The 20,005-nt window shown below is 45.9% G+C and overlaps 1 protein-coding gene across 3 annotated transcripts in view; it reads right to left on the reverse strand.

Moving 5' to 3' along the window:
- LOC148540743 (ferric reductase 1-like) overlaps positions 1–20,005 on the reverse strand; it is a 211,477-nt gene that overhangs the window by 167,563 nt on the left and 23,909 nt on the right. For all 3 annotated transcript variants that reach the window (XM_088481523.1, XM_088481505.1, XM_088481514.1), the window contains 2 exons: positions 12,942–13,033; positions 11,205–11,325 (listed from right to left, as the gene is read on the reverse strand). Coding sequence is in view for 2 of the 3 variants with exons in the window: in XM_088481505.1 (XP_088337631.1) it covers positions 11,205–11,325; positions 12,942–13,033 (213 nt within the window). In the remaining variant the exon portion in view is untranslated. The remainder of the gene's footprint in view (positions 1–11,204; positions 11,326–12,941; positions 13,034–20,005) is intronic.

Genomic DNA, 20,005 nt, shown 5'->3' on the forward strand with positions numbered 1-20,005 from the left:
AATCATGTCCCAGAAGGGCCACCCCTCCTCACATAATTATAGTCATGTCCCAGAACTGCCACCCCAGTCTGAAACTGCTGTAAATATGGCCTCTGTTGTTGTGCATCTGCATATGAGAATGTAGCCGTGCTCACTGACACATCCTGGGAACTCCCATGGCTTTCTGCCGCAAACTCATATGAGAGCAATTCCATACACAACGGTGGTCTCTGGGTCTGATTCAGCAGTTCACATATGTGCACTGCTGAATGCAGATTCCCGATGGTCGGGAATGTGCGCAGGTGCTTGGCCCATACTGTGCATGTGTAGTACAAGTCCTTTCCGATCACACGCAGAGCGTCAGCAGACTGACAGTGATTGACAGTCTACTGCCATTTGTTGGCCGGGATGGGACGGCGACAGCCACCATTTCCCAAAATGGAGGCATGTCACCATCGTTGGGGGGAAGGAGGAGGCTAGGATCTCTGTTGGCTGACGGAGATTAACTGGCCTCTTTGTTGTATCTGTGGCAGCCGGCTTGCGTCCTTGGACGCAGCTCAGATAAGTAATGCATGCAAGAGGCGTGACTCCTCCTGCTGCATTACCATAATGGTGCTATTGCAGCTGCTAACATGTTAGCAGCTGCGATAGCATTTGTGGCCACAGCTGAATCACACCATGTGTGCACATGCACCTTAACCACTTGCCTGGCACGGTCATATCAGATACGACCACACGAGGCTGGGCTTTCTGACATGTATCTGCTATGACCAGTCAGAAGTGCCCACTAGGCGGCTGTGGGAAGAATCTTCCCACAGCCACCTATGTCAGAGGGACCTGCTGGTCCCTCTGCTTCCTCAGATTACCTGCCAGTGTGTTCTGATCACTGCTGGCCACAGTGATCGGGCACCCAGCGGGACCCCCTCCCGGCAGCCTGTTTTCAATAGAAGAAAGCAGTAGCTGCGGCTCCTGATAGTCACAGCTGCTGCCGGCGTGAACCCCCTCCTGGCGTAGCTTCCCATACCTGTCAGCCAAGTTCTGTTCCAGGCCGCACCCACCCCGGCACGGCTGCTTGGCTTGATACACAGCAGCAGCCACGCTATGTCCCAAGCCACTCCCACCCCTTCCTTCCCGACGCATAGAAGTACTATAGAAAAGCAGCAGCCGCGCTCTGTCCCTGGCTGCTCCCACCCTTCCATCCCGGCGTGGCTGCTGTGCTATGTCCCCAGCCGCTCCCACCCTTTGCAACCAGGGACAGTGCCCCTCTCTATAGTACTTGTATGCCATATATATGTACAGAATTTCCCATATCCTAAATGCTCGGAACCAGGAGCATGTCGGATATGGAATATTTTCAGCATTTAGAGAATCTCGGGGTACGGCGGCATAGGTGGGCGTCCACAGCTGTCAATGGCCATCATTACAGTATACCATAAAAATTGCTATTTTAAAAACTCTGCAAACATCAGGAGCGCCGAGATGGGGGGGAGCGGGTACTATTTACCCAGGCACGGGCTTCCTAGAGGGGCCAGCGGTGCCCGCCCCACCTCCCTCCCTCCCTCCCTCCCTCACAGCAGCCCAGCATGTGCTAGACTGCAGTGGGAGACTGCTCGCGGCTGATGAGCAGCAGCTGCAGCAGTCTGCTATGTCTGTGGGGGGGAGTAATCACACTGATCACGCCCCCCTGGCTTTGTGCAGGGCTGAGGGGCTCAAAGCGTCACCGTCCCCGTTTTTTCCCGCTCAAGGGGGCATGGCCATGCCTCACATTATTAGACCATGCCCCCTCTTGATCTTGGCCTGAAGCCCCTGCCCACAGTATACTTGCAGACCCTCCAACATGACCCATTCCATTAGGTACAAAATGCTTTGCTCTTGGACTTCCTTCTTAATTTATGATTGAAGCCACCTGTGCTGAAACACCCTTCTCATGAAATAACTAGCTCAACATTGGTGACTGCACTCATTAATTAGGTGGGAAGTCCAGGAGCAGAGCATTTTGTACCTAATGAAACGGGTCAAGTTGGAGGGTAGGTACTTACCTTGGGCTGACAAGCAGGTCTCTCCTCCATGTCACCATCTTCCCAGTGACATCTTCTGGAAGATAACGCAACACAGTGAAAGCAAGGACTCTGGCACTGTGCTGTAGCCTTTGCTGTCTTGTGTTCAAATATCACTGGTAAGATGGTGCCATGGAAGAGAAGGTAACTGTCTGCCAGCACAAGGTAATATGTGGGGCTTTGTGTACCCCCTGCACATAGGGCCCCTCAGGCATTAATACTCCCCTGGCTATTTTATTTCTATCCAGAACAACATAGGTTGAAATCTGGCATCACACCTCCTTCCTAGGATTTGTGATTAGTAGGTCAAGAGACTCGGGCCTGGTTCAGAGGTGGACACAGGGCCTGATTCAGAACCACTTCTGTATGTTACACATGGGCTCCATAGTGGTCTACATACATTTTGAGTGACAAGCTGACTAAATAAAAAAGAAGCTGACAAAATTGCAGAGGCTTACAACTTTGAAAGAACTGAATTTGCTTTATTTTTCTGTACATTTCCACCTTATTTCTTAGGTATACTACATTATGAGCACATATCGAACCTAATTCTGAGTCTGATGTAGTGGAACAATGTTTTTTTCTGTGTCTGAGTTGCAACAAGCATGCATCCCTATTAGTATCTACAGAGTCAAATATCAAATTTAGATGTACAGGAGCAGAAATGTAAGTGTACAAAGACCATGAACCACTCACATAGGAAACCATACTCCCGAGGGGTGCACCTGCCCTAGGGCTCCATCTGCCCTAGGGCTCCATCTGCCATAGGCCTCCCCCTGCCATAGGGCTGCACCTGCCATAGGGCTGAGCCTGCCGTAGGGCTCCACCCGCCATAGGGCTGCACCTGCCCTAGGGCTCCATCTGCCATAGGCCTGCATCTGTCATAGGGCTCCATTTGCCATAGGCCTGCATCTGTCATAGGGCTCCATCTGCCATAGGCCTGCATCTGTCATAGGGCTCCATCTGCCATAGGCCTGCATCTGTCATAGGCCTACATCTGTCATAGGGCTGCACCTGCCATAGGGCTCCACCTGCCATAGGGCTGCATCTGCCATAGGCCTCCCCCTGCCATAGGGCTGCACCTGTCATAGGGCTGCACCTGCCATAGGGCTGCACCTGCCATAGGGCTCCCCCTGCCATAGGACTGCACCTGCCATAGGGCTGGACCTGCCACAGGGCTGCACCTGCCATATAGCTGCATCTGCCAATTGGCTGGACCTGCCACAGGGCTGCACCTGCCATAGGGCTGTACCTGCCACAGGGCTGCACCTGCCATATAGCTGCATCTGCCATAGGGCTGATGCAAGTTTCTATGTTGCGCATGTATGGATGCTGACAGTGGGCATCTTAGTCCTTGCACATACGAAGGCACAGATGCTTCGGCTGCATCTGCATCCCATTCAGAATCGACTGCATTGTGCTTCTTTTCTGTGTTCTTTTATATAAACCTCATTTTATTGTGGAGATCCAAAATACAGTGACAGATGAACATCCTTAATTATACCAAATTAGCCCACTTTGTTCTCTCTGTATGGAACGTGCACAATTTTTGAAGCTTACATTCCTTTGTCCTTTGTTACTTCAGCATTTGGAGATCTCGGGCAAAATGTAATAGGGTGAGAGTTTAGCGAATGTGAGCGATTAGCAGTAATCTCTCACATTGGTCGAGTTTTATCTTCAAAATGGGAAAACATCTGGATGAGCGTATAAATCGTGAGTTTTTTTAGTCTAAAAACATGCTCTGTTGCTTTGTTCTCGGACTCTTATTACATTGGCTGAGTTTAAAAAGTGTGAGCGTTTACTGCTAAACTCTCACATTGTGTAATCTCTCATCCTATTTTACCCCTCTTTTTTTTCAATAGCAAAGGTTTTTTTGTACTTGAAGAAACAGCAGGTACCTTGTGGAAGAGGCAGCCTTCCTCTACTGTCTGTACATACAGTATACAGGTTGAGTCTCCCATAGCCAAATATTCCAAAATACAGATTTTTTTTAGCATGACTGAGATAGTGAAACCTTTGCTTTTTGATGGTTCAATGGACACAAACATTGCTTAAGGCACAAATTATTAAACATATTCTTTATACAATTATCTTCAGGCTGTGTGTATACGGTGTATATGAAACATAAATTCACTTTATGTATGTACACAAACTTGTTTGAGCCACAAAATTATTGAAAATATTATATAAAATTACCTTCAGGCTGTGTGTATAAGGTGTATATATAACACATAAATGCATTCTGTCATTAGATTTGGGTCCCATTCCCAACATATTTCATTATGGTATGCAAATATTCCAAAATACAGAATATTCCCATATCCAAAATAACCCTGGCCCCAAGCATTTTGGATATGAGAGACTCAACCTGTATTAGAGGGGTGTGGGCACATGCAAGGAATTCTCACAACAGTAATTTATTGTATTTCATAATACCTCTATCACCAATATCTAGCAACTGTCAACAATGCAAATGTGTATTATTACCATCAGGGAAGATGATCCATATGCATTAGAAGTTACAACTATTAAAAATTATATAATTCTAATGAGGCATTTTAAGATGATGGGGAAAAAAGGACGTTTCTGCCAAAACACATGGGAGCTCTATGTACACATGATCACATAAATCAGAGAATTTCCATAAGACTGTACATGTGGTAGGGGTGGTAATAGGACACAAAGGACCTGATTCAGAGGTGCATGCTAACTGCACGCAATACTGATATGCTCTAGAGATGAGCGGGTTCGGATCTCAGAGACCGAACCCACCCGAATTTCAGGGCCTGCCCCGGATCCATCATCCGAGGCAAAACCTTACGACCCCGCTCAGGGGCGTAGAGAGCGCCGCCGGGCCCCGGTAAAGGAGGGGGCATGGCCTAATCGTGGGAGGTGTGACCACATCCCCTTGGAAAATAAACAAACAAACATACTTTTGCAGCGCCACTACGCACCAGGGAGGAGGCGCTGTGAGACCCTCAGCCCTTCGCAAAGCCAGGGGGGTCGTGATCAGTGTGATTGCTCCCCCCCTCAAGCATAGGAGATTGCTGTGGCTGCTGCTTAGCAGCCGCGAGCAATCTCCCACTGCATCCCAGCACATGCCGTGTGCTGGGCTGCTGCAGAGGGAGGGAGGAAGGGAGGGGGGGCGGCGCCAGACCCGGGCCCCGCTGCCGACATTGCCGGCACCACCACTGCCGACAGCACTGCTGCCTGCACTGCTACCCCACGTACTGAGGACACCGTCAGCGACCCCACTCTGCCGACACTCCCACACTGAGGACACAACCAGCACTCCTGCACTGCCGACACTGTCAGCACACATGCACTGAGGACACCGCTGGCACCCCCGCTCTGCTGACACCGCCGGCACCCTGCATTGAGAACACCCCTGCACTGCCGATACAGTCAGCAAACCTGCACTGAGGACACCGCTGGCACCCCCGGTACCCTTCACTGAGAATACTGCCAGCAACGCAGCACTGCCATTCCATATACTGAGGACACCACCAGCAACCCCTGCATTGCCGCTACAGCCAGCAAACCTACACTAAAGACACCGCTGGCACCCACGCACTGCCGACATCACCGGTACCCTTCACTGAGGACACTGCCAGCACTGAGCACTGCCATTCCATTTACTGAGGACACCGTCCTGCCAACACTGCTGTCACAGTAAGTGCACTATTGGTGTATCCAACCCACACTGTATAATACACTGTATCCGTGTTGGAAATTAAAAGCTGAACTGCCACATGTTAGTGCCGCTCACTGTGTCACTTAGCTTAGTCAGCCAGCTAGCTGGATGCAACTTTTTGGCCTTAGCTAGATGAAGCAAATAATATTGTGAGGTGGTTAAAATTGAATGGAAATTACTGGAAATAAATGTTATTGAGGTTAATTATACTGTAGGAACAAAAACAGGCCCATTTATGTGGTTTTAGCTGTTTTTATGATTTTTTTAAAGAAAAAATCCAGATCCAAAGCCAAAATGCGAAAACAAAACATGGAGGTGAGGTTTGGCAAAACCAATCCAGATCCAAAACCAGGGGGGATCCAGATCCAAAACAAAAACATGAGGGTCGGCGCACATCTCTAATATGCATACAGTTGGCCTATGTTGGAAGTACTGCACATGCGTGCGTGTCACACTGCACATGCTTCCTGGTGGTTACCATAAGGATACGCAAGACGAATTTGCATGTGGATTTCAGTGGGCATTCAGATGGGAAATTTGTACCTGCCATAGGGCTGGTGCAAGCTTCGATGATGCGACTGATAGTGCATCTTAAGATGCCCCAAGACAGATTAGCGCCGCTACAAGTGGGCGTCTCAGTATGATCAGAGTCAGTTGCAGCATTAGTTTAAAAAAAAAAAAAATGAAAATTAAAAAAAATTCAAAAAATTTGGGGTGAGCGTTTGGGCGTTGGGCCCCTGAGTCTGCTCTGGCTGGGCCTCCTGAGGACATCACCACTTAATACACATAGTTACTTTTCACATCACCTTTTTATGTTTGTTTATTATTCATGTAATTTTTTACATATATTTTAACACCTTAACACTTAGTAATTACTTGCACACTTCTATACTTTACACTGCACTGTCACTCTTTTTCCATTTTTCGTGTGATGCCCTGGGGGGGGTCCTGGGCTGGACTTTATTTTGGGGTGCTCTGCGCCCCGGACGTGAACCGTTTAGTGTAGGGACTGCAAGTGACAGAGAAGCCTTGACGAGGCCTAGCAGCATCCCATGTATTTGCAAATGCATGCAACTAATATCTCTGAAATTCTATTACCATATAGTGTTCATATATTGTTGCTAGCATAATTCAGTGTGCTGAGAAACAATAGGGGGTTAAACCCCCCTCTCTTTTCTACTTGGTATGACCCCTCCCTTTCATGCACCTGAGAAAAGTACTACCAGATTGATTGAGCAGCTGCCATTTTTTTGTTTGTGGTTATGAGATGCATGAATGAGCCAGCATTAGCAGGGCATGCTGGTTCTAGAAGTGCTAGTTGGAGTTCCCAGTGGTGACTCCCAGGTAAGCTGGCTCTCAATTCGGAAGCATTTATGTATGTGCCTTTATCATGAGGCCTTACATTTGCCAAAAATATATATGTGCCTTTATTATGAGGCTTTAATTGGCATACATTACATTTGGGGTGAGCGTTTGGGCGTAGGGCCCCTGAGTCTGCTCACATCACCTTTTTATGTTTGAAAGGAGGATAGGTATACGTGCGCTCCTGTGCAGGGGAAAGGAGTGTGGTAGTGAGTGTAGGATGTGCGATGGAGGGGTCTGGGGATAGGGGGGGGAAAGGTAGTGGAGGGGATACGCTAATGTGTAGGTGGGTGAGCGGAATGAAGACTGATGAGTGAATTCGGATCCAACCTATTTTTATTGGGTAGACACAATGTTCCCAAAGGTGGTTCCGTGGGTGGGTATCCAGTGATTTGTACTAATAGTCTTGGTGGCCCCACGGTTGGGGGGTGGGTAGACCCTTTTAGGGGGCTCCTTTGGCATGCGGTCCTCACTCCTGCACGTCCCCCTGCTGGACCTTTGGTCGACAGACTTGTGGCAACCGGGGTGTAGGGAAGGCTGTTAGCCGGGATGTCTAATGAAATGGCAGCGTCCCGCTCTGCTGCAAAGTGGACTTACCTACCGGTAGGTGGGGAGGGGTCCATGGTGGGTAGCAGTGGTGGTTATTGTCCTGATGCCGAGCTCGGTGATGTTCCTGGCCTCCGCGATCCCGCGGGATGTTCAGATTGGACGGGCAGCCACGAAGGGTGATTGGTGATAGTCACTGGATGGTGATGGGGTGATGTGGAGATCCGCGTGCTTCAGGTGATCCCACGATCCCGTGGGATCGGCATCGTGTCCCAGGAGGGGACAATGTGCAGCAGTGCAGCTGGTGGGAGTATGAGTGTAGCTTGTGGTAGGATCTCCAACGCGTTTCGGCTTATTGCCTTTTTTATGGAGTTACTGAGTGTTGGAGGATCTTAAAATGTATAGGGGACTTCCGGGTATTGGTCCGATCACGTGTGTCGAATGTACCAATGACGTGTCGCAGTGGACATGACGCGTCATTGGCTGCTGATCCGATCATGTGTATAGTGTGGGCCAATGAATGGCCGCGGTAGGTGTGACGGTGGTGCTGGATGAGTACGTGGGACGCTGCTGGCATCTGCGGTCACGTGGGGTCGAGAGTGTAGTGTCTGTTGGGGGTGTGTGCAACAGAGACTGTGCGTGTTAGTGATGATGCGTGGCTATGGGATGTGTCGGTCTGGGGGCGTGGCGCAACGAGTCGCGCCTGGTGCTTACGTGTGTGATAGCCCACGTGACTCCTGGTTTACACGTAGCTATGGTTACAAGATCCGTATGTGTGTGCCGTTCTCATGACAGTATAGGTATAAAAGCATGTGTTACCTAAACTGACAGATGCGAGTGGGGACTGTGGGTGTACACAGTGAGAGTATGTGGTGCCGTAATAGGTTGAGGCGAAAATCAAGGGGTGGGTGTTAATTGCTTGACATGTATGCCAACAGTAGGGGCGTATCTGAATCACATATTGGTGACGCGTTGCCATGGTGACACGTCCATTAGGATGAACGGGGTGTGTGGCTAATGCGGATCCTGTGTGTGTGGGGGTCCATTAATGGGTGGCGTGGGTGTTCCTGCGGTTCATAACAATGTTGTCAGGTGATTATAAATTATGTCGCGTAGCGTGTCACAAAACTAACCTGTAATGAGCCATTGATACCAGATGATTCATAGGTAATCTGACCTAGATAGTTAATGTGTATGCGATGATAAGTGAAAGGGAGTATGACTGGGTGTGGGCTCTGTGTGTGTTGGGGAGAATGCTAACTGCTGGGACAGTGATGGATAAAATATCTGTTGTGGGCAGAAACCCTGTGTATGGATTTGTGTATGGGGGTGTGTACTAACATGAATTGGGTGTTGAAGAGTGTGTGGGTGATATCTAACTGGTGGGCGTCTTGCGGTGGTATAACTGGTGTGGTCAATTCTGCTGAACTTCAGCAGACCTCCTATTGTGCAGGAGTGCTGATGGTGTGGTCACTTAATAGAGACCGGTCATGTGTGTGATTGGTGTTCATTAGTGGCTGATGTTGTGGTGTCATAGTGTATTGGTGCATGAAAGTGATGTTGCACCTCGTGCATGACATTTACGGGCATAAAGACGATCAGCAAGAATTGGAGAGGGGGAAACATTACGAAGAGACTCAACAAAGAGGAACTAAAATGGATTTTTTTCTTGCAAACATCCACACCCCAGGGGCTCAATATTGATAATGAGATGAGATCAGTTATTTCTAAATAACATCACTTTCATGCACCAATACACCATAACACCACAACATCAGCCACTAATGAACACCAATCACACACATGACCAGTCTCTTTTAAGTGACCACACCATCAGCACTCCTGCACAATAGGAGGTCTGCTGAAGTTCAGCAGAATTGACCACACCAGTTATACCACCGCAAGACGCCCACCAGTTAGATATCACCCACACACTCTTCAACACCCAATTCATGTTAGTACACACCCCCCATACACAAATCCATACACAGGGTTTCTGCCCACAACAGATATTTTATTCATCACTGTCCCAGCAGTTAGCATTCTCCCCAACACACACAGAGCCCACACCCAGACATACTCCCTTTCACTTATCATCGCATACACATTAACTATCTAGGTCAGATTACCTATGAATCATCTGGTATCAATGGCTCATTACAGGTTAGTTTTGTGACACGCTACGCGACATAATTTATAATCACCTGACAACATTGTTATGAACCGCAGGAACACCCACGCCACCCATTAATGGACCCCCACACACACAGGATCCACATTAGCCACACACCTGAACATCCCGCGGGATCGCGGAGGCCAGGAACACCACCGAGCTCGGCATCAGGACAATAACCACCACTGCTACCCACCGTGGACCCTTCCCCACCTACCGGTAGGTAAGTCCACCTTGCAGCAGAGCGGGACGCCGCCATTTCATTAGACATCCCAGCTAACAGCCTTCCCTACACCCCGGTTGCCACAAGTCTGTCGACCAAAGGTCCAGCAGGGGGACGTGCAGGAGTGAGGACCGCACGCCAAAGGAGCCCCCTAAAAGGGTCTACCCACCCCCCCAACCGTGGGGCCACCAAGACTAATAGTACAAATCACTGGATACCCACCCACGGAACCACCTTTGGGAGCATTGTGTCTACCCAATAAAAATAGGTTGGATCCGAATTCACTCATCAGTCTTCATTCCGCTCACCCACCTACACATTAGCGCATCCCCTCCACTACCTTTCCCCCCCTACCCCCAGACCCCTCCATCGCACATCCTACACACACTACCACACTCCTTTCCCCTGCACAGGAGCGCACGTATACCTATCCTCCTTTCAGCACATCTACCTAGCAAGAATTGGTACTCTTGCATACATTGCAGCACCTACCTGACCCTTCCTCTTCCCCCAACATATAAGTCCCACTCCACCACCACTATTGGAAGCGCGACCCACCTTTTCCAGTTTACAACCTTTTTATGTTTGTTTATTATTCATGTAATTTTTCACATATATTTTAACCCCTTAACACTTAATTACTTGCACACTTCTATACTCTACACTGCACTGTCACTCTTTTTCCATTTTTTGTGTGATGCCCTGGGGGGGGTCCTGGGCCGTACTTTATTTTGGGGTGCTCTGCGCCCCGGATGTGAACCGTTTAGTGTAGGGACTGCTAGTGACAGAGAAGCCTTGACGAGGCCTAGCAGCATCCCATGTATTTGCAAATGCATGCAACTAATATCTCTGAAATTCTATTACCATATAGTGTTCCTATATTGTTGCTAGTATAATTCAGTGTGCTGAGGAACAATAGGCGGTTAAACCCCCTCTCTTTTCTACACAGCGTTAGTTTAAAGACACATCAGAATCAGCCCCAATGTCGAATTTACCATAGTAGAGCAGGTACAGCTGCTACAATGCTAACAGCTGGAGGTCTCCTGGTCCCCTGTCAAAGCCCCAGGTTCATATGTTTTGTTCTGCTTGGTATGGGGACCTCATACGTCTAGTTACAACTCTGGTAGGACAATACAAAAGCAATCAACAGGAATTACCAGTAAAACTTACAGAGAGTTGTATACCACTGTTTGGTTGACTGGATGTATCACTGCTGGAACTGGCCACATATGCAATCTTTGGACTAACTACATTAGTCCAGAAGATCTTCTCCACTTGTATAACGGTGGCTCTAAAAATGAACAAAAATATTTTCTGAACTTCAGTAAGAAAGTGCTATATTTAGTTAATATATAAATTAATATATATATACATATGTATATATATATATATATACACATATATATATATATACACAGTATATATACTTATAATAAGATGCACCTTGTCTGCACCAGATATGAGTTTATGAACTGCTACAAGAATGTGTTATTTTTACTTTATATGTGATATGCTGCTTTTGTATTGTTTGTTTCTTTAAGGATTTTATTGATATCCTTTGATGTAGAAGGGAATTGGGGTTTGCTTCAAGTCACTGATCACATTTGTCTGTTATCCCATACGCAGTGCTTTTTTTTCTATGAAAAATTGTACCAATACTCACAAAAAGGTGCTGGTACTCACCTAAAGTTATTAGTTGTTATTAGAGATATGTGGTTTGATACAAGCACACCAGAACTTAGGGGTTCCGAGTCTAATCGAGTTCGGGCTTGGTTCTGCTGTCAGTTCGGAACTCAGGTTTTGGATTGCATGTAAATACTGCAGGTCCAAATTACATGATTTTAGGTGTTTTTATTGATTTATTGTTTTTTATCGATTTAAAGGAATCCAAAACTGTACCAAACCGAACCAAAACGCTTGAGGGTGGTTTTGCCAAACCTAAACCAAAACCATACATTGGATACTATGGCCCGTATTCAATTAGCCACGAAAAGTCCCGGACTTTTCACATGCTGGACTTTTAGCCGTCTTCGCTGGTTTTCTATGCGAATAAGTATCACGCGCGTCCCCGCTTATCCCTGTTTTCAATTAGAAAGCGGCGTAAACGGCACCCGGCAAATTCGGAATTAGTGAAAAGTTCTGTCAAAAATGGGGAAAACAGTCTGTACCCCCCAAAAAACTACACTAACACAGGGGCTCACTATAGGGGTGTTCTAGTACCCCTAATAAAGCTATTCTGAGTACTTTAGTTCTCTCAATTGCTTGCTATTAGTGTCTTTGCATAAGTGGTGAAGAATGGTATTAAGCAATATTTGTTCATCAAAATAACTAGTCCCAGCAAATTTGGGATACATGAAAATGGGTGCTAGCATATTTTGAAGTTGCTAATGTGAACTTTTAAAAATCGTAAAAAATCCACCTGCCACATGCACCTGCAATCTTAAAAACACCTGGGGCATACTTGGGGACCCCCCTGGGGTTTATTTAGCTGGTTTTTAAGGTTGTCCCCCAACTTGGTTTTTTTTTTTTGCCCCCAAATTGAAAGTACTTTTTTGGGGTGTTTTTAAACATTTTTTATTTTTATAAGTTTTTAGGAATATTTAGGTACATTATGTACAGATGAAACAAACATTTTATTGCAATATTTATTGCAAACGATCTACTTCATGTATGGTTGTAATTCTAGAACTGGTGCTTATGTTGATATCAGTTTTAAGTTTTCTTTGGGCAAAAACCTAGAGTACTAGAGTAGAATGTAACAACTAATTTAGCTATACTGTGTATTATGCAGAACCACAAGCATAAACAATAGCCAAAAAGGCTTGTTTGAGGCTGAGAGTAATATTTTTTTTATCCTAGGTGACAAGAGTATGGAAGTTTCCAAGAGGAATGATGATAATGTATTACCTGAGCTGGATATCTGTAATGTTGGAGTTTGGTGCCACCCATGTCACCTGTATGCTGGTCTTTGCACTTCTCGATGTTTGACTCACTGAGCTCTGCAATTACAATATGTAAATATATTTAGTATACATATATCAGATATGCTATGTATGTGTATGATGGCGTAAATTCTACACATAGCCAGATTGATATTGCATTAGGGCCCTAGGAAAGGTTTTGGCCCCTCACCTTTAATCTGCATGAATAGCAGTGATACAGTATCACTACAGATGCCAAAGTCCACTCTAAATACAATCCCAAACAAAACAACACAATCATCCCTTTACTAGTGACAGGACTGGCTATTTTACCAGCTGGGATCAAGCTGTTTGCTTCTTCATTTTTGTCTGGGTGATTCTCTCTCCACACCTCTCTTTATTCTATTCTTACTTTTTTCTCTCCTTTTCTCATCTCTCTCTAACACTTCTAACACTCCTACTTTCTTATACCAGTAATAAGTGTGACTGACACTTTTTTAGTGTCAAACTAAGGGCTTAATTCAGAGATTTTCGCAAAGCCGATATTTTCGCAGATGGAGCAATTGTTTGCTTTCGTGCATGTGTGGGAACCGCACTACACATGTGCAGCGATTGCACAGCGATAACACTCATATAGAGAAATCATTCGGAAAGTGAGTTACATGTACTCAGCGTTTGGGGGTTGTAAAGAGGGCGGGGGATAGAAACATACAGGTGTATCTGACTGTTTAATCGCCATTTCATGGGCGCACATAAATTAGTTTGCGATCTCCTTTATAGCATGGGAGCTCTCTGCGTGTCAGGAGAGCTGTGTTTGTGCCCGGTCAGACATGACTTTCATGCTGCATGACTGCCTGATGTGCGTTGAAGGTTCCAATGTTTACACTGTACTAAGTAAATTTCTGCAGTATCAAAATACAGAGTATACCCATGGCTTTTACAAGAGTAACCAACTTGGCTTTTACAAGAGTACGAGGCTACCAGAACAGAGCCTTTACCCATTTGCCGTCTACAGTGATTATACACACTTGTATATCTGGGTCAGCCTGTTTGCAGTGCAGGCTAGCTGAGCAAAGAAAGATAATGTACGACTGACATAAGCAGTACCACGTTGCATAGGTTCAGAGGTAAGTGGACAGTTAGCAGCCACATGGCCCAAGCCAGCACGTCACAAACATCTGATCACATTTTTATCAAATCTTATACTAGGTGGGAACCTTCTTGGAACAGTTGGCCAAACTCTAGGTTCCAAGCCTGAAGTCTCTGGATGGTTATGTTCACTCCACCACCCAGCCCCTTTTCCCCTAGAACAGTCTTATCAGTCGACTGCCGTACACCTCTCCACCATTTCCACCAGTTGGTCTGCTGTTTTAGGGTCCCCGTGGCTCATCCACTTCCACAGAAACTGCCTTCCACGATCTGTGGCCCTGTCATGTGCGAGTAGGGAGGTTTATCCACTTGGTATCCCCCGCAATTAACTCATTGTGCTGGAACAGACATTGTGACACCCAAATGAGTAAGAATGTAAGATTTTAGTTTGTCATAGTCTTTGGCATAAGCAAGGTTCAATCAAATTATGGTTTTTGTGGCTCCCCTGACAGGTAGGGTGCCAAAAGGTCTGCCCGCTGACTTTTAGGCCAACTTTCTTTCTCAGCAGTTCTAGGCTTGAATGTCATTACTTTTTGTCATCTTTTGCAGAAAATGACTGGCCCATATGGAGCTGCAGGTAGTGGGGACATCCATAGGTGCATTTCCAAACAGTGCTGTCAGATGCTGTATCACCTCTTTTAAGAACTTAATATCTTGATGCTGTTGCTCCCGGATGTTCTCAATATCCAACTGCTGTTGCTTCCGGGTCATCTCAATGGCCAATTGCTGCACCCTAGTGGCTTTCTGCTGAGCCCTGGTAGCTTCCTGCGGAGCCAATGCAGCCTGTAGCATGTCCTCCATGTTAGCTCTGGGTGTAGGGGTGAAGCTGAATCTGGATTTCCTAAGCTTCTAACAATGACACCACCATAGATTTCACAGTATAAAAGCCTTTACCAGGAGAAAAAGAAAAAAAACTGTTTCTGTCCCTTTAAATTTTCACATGGATTTTTATGGCTGCAATATAATACCAATTGCTAGCTTTCTTTACCATGTGTGGCAAGATCAGTGTAAGAATGCCATCCCCTGGGGTAGACAGGTGCACTTTCACACAGCAGCCAATTAGTAACACACTTGTCTGTGTGTCTGTGGCTAGTTTTATTTTTCAGCATAAAGTTAAATAAAACATAAGAGAAAAGCCTAGCCTGCCCAGCTCTAACTAAACAAATTATTCTCTTTCTCAGCATGGGGGAACCTAAAGTTGCTTTTAAAGAACAACAGTACTGTATCAGCACAATACTGACAGCCAGTAATCATTGACTCTCTGAACAGGCCTGCCTCCTTATCTCCCAGGTATTGAGAGACATAGGACCTGGAAAATTACCTACTCAGACCCAGGAATTTCTTCTGTGCAAAATCCCGGGTATTTGGTCGAGACCCCCCTTTTCACACTACAGCTTCTACCCGAGACATTAGCAGGGTTTTTCATTGTTTCATTGTTGTACACAGTTTTTATTAAAGTGGTCGGTAAGGTGCAGGGTGACAGGTGGGGAAAGTGACAGAGGGACAGATGGGGAAAATGGCAGAGGGACAGGTCACTGAAAATATCTGCCCCTACTCCCTCTCTCTCTCCCCAGCCCCTCTCCCATATGCAGCATGTGTGAAAGAGCAGTGCTGCTACTGCTAGTAATTACAGGGATGGGGAGGGGGTGATTATATGGGTCGCTGGTGCCGCCACCTTGGTGGACCTGTCAGAAGCTGCTAGTTGCAGCCTGGGAGTAAAATCCTGGGTTGCACCATTCACATTAGAGCAGGGTAGTCTTCCTGGGACTTAAGTCCTGGGAAATACCCTGGTCAATTGTAGGGTCGGCTACCCGAGAACATGTTGCGAAGTAGGTACCTTTCATACATACACAAGACCCGGGAATTTGGGCTAAGGCAGCCAAAATCCCAAGAATCTCAGTATATCTGAAAGGGGCATCAGAACTGGCATACCTTATATCAGCCTCTCACAGGTGCTCTGACAATCAGTGTTGCTAATTAGCTTCTGTCTACCAGATGGAAGCCATGAATCTGTCACACATAGCTCCCATTTACAACTTTTCCTGTGATTTTATCACAATGCTTCAGTGCTGCTAACTGATTTTATTATGGTTAAAATAGTATGCGTTAATTAAAGAAATGCATCCAAGGAAACACACATAGGGGGAGACATATCAAACCTTGGAGAGAGATATAGTGGAAAAGTTGCCCAAAGCAAACAGTCAGCTTATAAGTGTCATTTATACCCCTTTTACACCGAAGCTAAAACCAGGGTTATTGCAGGGTTAACCCGGGCAGCTCCTTGGTGTAAAAGGGGTGAGGGTTGGATCTCTGGGTCGAGTGACCCGGCAATCCAACCCAGGTAAATAGCAGGGTTTAACACGGGCGTAGCCCGTGAAACCCTGCTGTGTGTATGGCGCACTCCGGTTCTTGATGACCTGGAGTGAGCCGCATGCTGACCGATTGGTCCGGCTTCAGTGGCGCTTGGAGATGACATCATCTCCAAGCGTCCACTTTCACGCCGGAAAAGCCGGGTCTGTGCAGACCCGACTGCGGTGTGAGCGGCACAGACTCGGGAATATCCCGAGTCGGCGCCGGCTAAATTCCGGGTCTGATCCGGATAGGAACCCTGTTCCAACTCTGAGTCAGACCCAGAATTTTGGTTGAAAAGGGGTATTATCTAGCACAGGCTATGAAATGACAGTTAAAAGCTGATTGGCTGTACTTTATTTATCTCCAAGGCTTGATACATCTCACCCATAGTGAATTCTACTTATATATGAGAGTCAGTAGGGAGAGATTACACATCACAATCCACATCTGCCATTTCATACAAAATTAAATTGCACCTGTTCTCCTTACTGGGGTTCCAAACAAACCATAAGATAATGCTCTATAACACTGTTCAACAGGGTAATTTTGCCAACTCTAGTTCAATGGAATAAGGTAAACTCCCAAAACTGCATTATTTGCTGATTACATTAGTTGAAATCCACATATACAGATTTGCATTCTCTGCACTGGAAGAATAACCTAAATGTAATGAATATCTAGATATTAAATAATAGTCCTCTGATCCCAAATGTTCTATCAAAATAAATATAAATATAGCAGTATGGGATGTGCTACTGCCAGACTTTTATATGAACAACTTCAAAAAAAGAGAAAAGAAGGTCTATATGGCATTGCACAAGGACTGTATATCAATAAAATCATAATCAGTGATCAGCGTGATTGCTCCCCCCATAGGCATAGGAGACTACTTCGGCTGCTGCTTTAGCAGCCACGAGCAGTCTCCCAGTGCAGCCCAGCACACAGCACCGTGTGCTGGGCTGCTGTGACTTAAGAGGGAGGGGGAGCGGTGCCGGACCCTTTCCTTCTTGCATATCTCTTCTCGACTGGTACCACGAGGATTTGTAAATAAGGAACCATCAGGAGTACCTAAAGGAAGGACTGGTATAATACCTGTAACGGATAGTTGCTGTATTCCATTGCCTGAATAATATGTATACTTATTTGTTTTTTTGGGTACCCCAAAATTATTAGTGCCTGTATCTGAGAATACCCTTTGTTTTGCTTTTGTCTGACTGTATTTGGTGTTTGGTGACATGCTATTCTTTTTGAATTATACCCCTTTTACATCGGATCTAAAACCCGGGTTATTGCAGGGTTAACCCGGGCAGCTCCCTGGTGTAAAAGGGGAGAGGGTTGGATTGCCGGGTCGAGTGACCTGGCAATCCAACCAAGGTAAATAGCAGGGTTTAACACGGGCGTAGCCCATGAAACCCTGCTGTTAGAACAGCGCACTCCGGGTCACGATGACCTGGAGTGCGCTGCAAGCCGGCCGATTGGTCCGGCTTCAGTGGCGCTTGGAGATGACATCATCTCCAAGCGTCCACTTTCACGCCGGGAAAGCCAGATCTATGCAGACCCGACTCCGATGTGAGCGGCACCAACTCGGGAATATCCCGAGTCGGCGCCGGCTAAATTCCGGGTCTGATCTGGATAGGAACTCTGTTCCAACTCCGGGTCAGATCCGGAATTTTGGTGGAAAAGGGGTATCAGGCGGCTTTCTGTTTTGTGCTCGTGTGTGAATTAATCATTTTCATAGTTATAGATGTTAATTTGTATCTATTGCCAAAGAGAAACAGAAATCGGCAAATGCATATTAACTTAGGGCTAAACGGTTTGACCATCAGCAATTGGTGCTGCTCACTTACATGAAGTAGAGGCTATTTGCACAATGCCATTAATAATGTATAGTACAGGCTGCTAATAGGCATCTACATATCTCATGCAGATCAGCTATCCGGCTATCAGTGGTTAATGCCGCTTGGTTATATGCAAACAGAGCTATTAGTACTATGCCATTCACTTGCATATAGAAAGTAACTAGTCGGCATTTGCACAAATGCTGTGGATTAGGCTGTATTGCTGCCTGTGGTAAATATCACTCGATTGCATGCAGTAAAGGCTGATGGTATAATGCCATTCAGCTACACTTGTTAATGCAAACCCTGCTGTTCAGTTACAATTGGTTAGAGCTATTAAATTATAGTTTAATTTGTTTACATTCCATATAAACTTTCTTTTCTCTTTTTTGGAATTTGTTGAAATCCAATTTATGTTAAGTAGATCTATTAAGCACTGTAACTATGTTGTATACACCTGGCAAACCATCATACATACCATACATGCACACATTCATTTAACCCTTTGTTGCGGATGATGAGTGGTACTAGTCATTAGAACACAAGTCCCACTCATTATCAGCAACGAAGGGTAAAATAAATATGCTCTTAGAACTGATTATTGTAAAGTCATGTCTGTGTCTATAAGAAGTCTAGCAGAGTAATGATATCACTTTTTAAAAAACAATGTAATATACTGGAAATAATGCAGGGGAATTGGACAATCTCCCTCGCCATAGCACCTAGAAAGATGAGGACATCCTATTTTTCAAGCTACTGTAGGTGCCAGCATACAAGGTAATCAGAGTAATCGCCAGCCATTCCAATAATTAAGGGACCCACATTTCACACCAGACAATAGTAGATATTGAGGTTGATGTATCAAGCAGTGAAAAACATGGTGAAGTGGACCAGTGGAGAAATTGCCCATAGCAACCAATCAGCTTTGAAGTATCTTTTATCAAGCACAATCTATATAACAATAAGTAGGAGCTGATTGGTTGCTATGGGCAACTTCTCCACTGGTCCACTTCTCCACGCTTTTCTCTGCTTGATACATACTGTAAACCCCATTATCTGGTGATTAAATGTATATATATATATATATATATACATACAGAAAACTCAGCACTCTACATTGTTAAATCACTCACCATAATACATAAATAATGGGGTTTTGGTTCCATAGATTGATCAATGCATTTAAGCCTGCAGCCCTCATCACGGGACCCCAATTCTCTGCAGGCCCTACATTATCTGTCATACTTATGGAAACCTGGTAGCTGCTATCACAAAGTTTAAACTGAAAAAATGGTAACTGGTTTAAAGCTCGTCTGCCAACTAATGGCTTTTAAAGGCAAGATAGTCACCAAATCTCTGATTTGCTAAATCACAGGTGTAACGCAGAAAAACACCAAATTGACTAAAAATAAATCTTATTAAATATCCCCCTAGGTGTATGAGGGGAATGGGCATGAAGTCCCGGCTGCAGAATATCATATCCCGACACCAGAAGCTTGAAGGGAGAAGATCCCGAGAGGGCAGGTAAGTACTCTATCCCTCCCCCCCTGACCCTCCCCTGGTCATGCCTAACCCTACTCCCCCCCTAGTGCCTAACCCGAACCTAGGGGTGCCTAATGTTAAACTCCCCCCCCCAAACCTAGCCCTGCTATGGACCCTAAACCTAACCCTCCCCCTGCGACTAACGCTAAAGATGACCCGGACTTAACTT

Source organism: Taudactylus pleione, unplaced genomic scaffold (assembly GCF_031769625.1).
Source record: "Taudactylus pleione unplaced genomic scaffold, aTauple2 ptg000017l, whole genome shotgun sequence".
Taxonomy (NCBI): domain Eukaryota; kingdom Metazoa; phylum Chordata; class Amphibia; order Anura; family Myobatrachidae; genus Taudactylus; species Taudactylus pleione.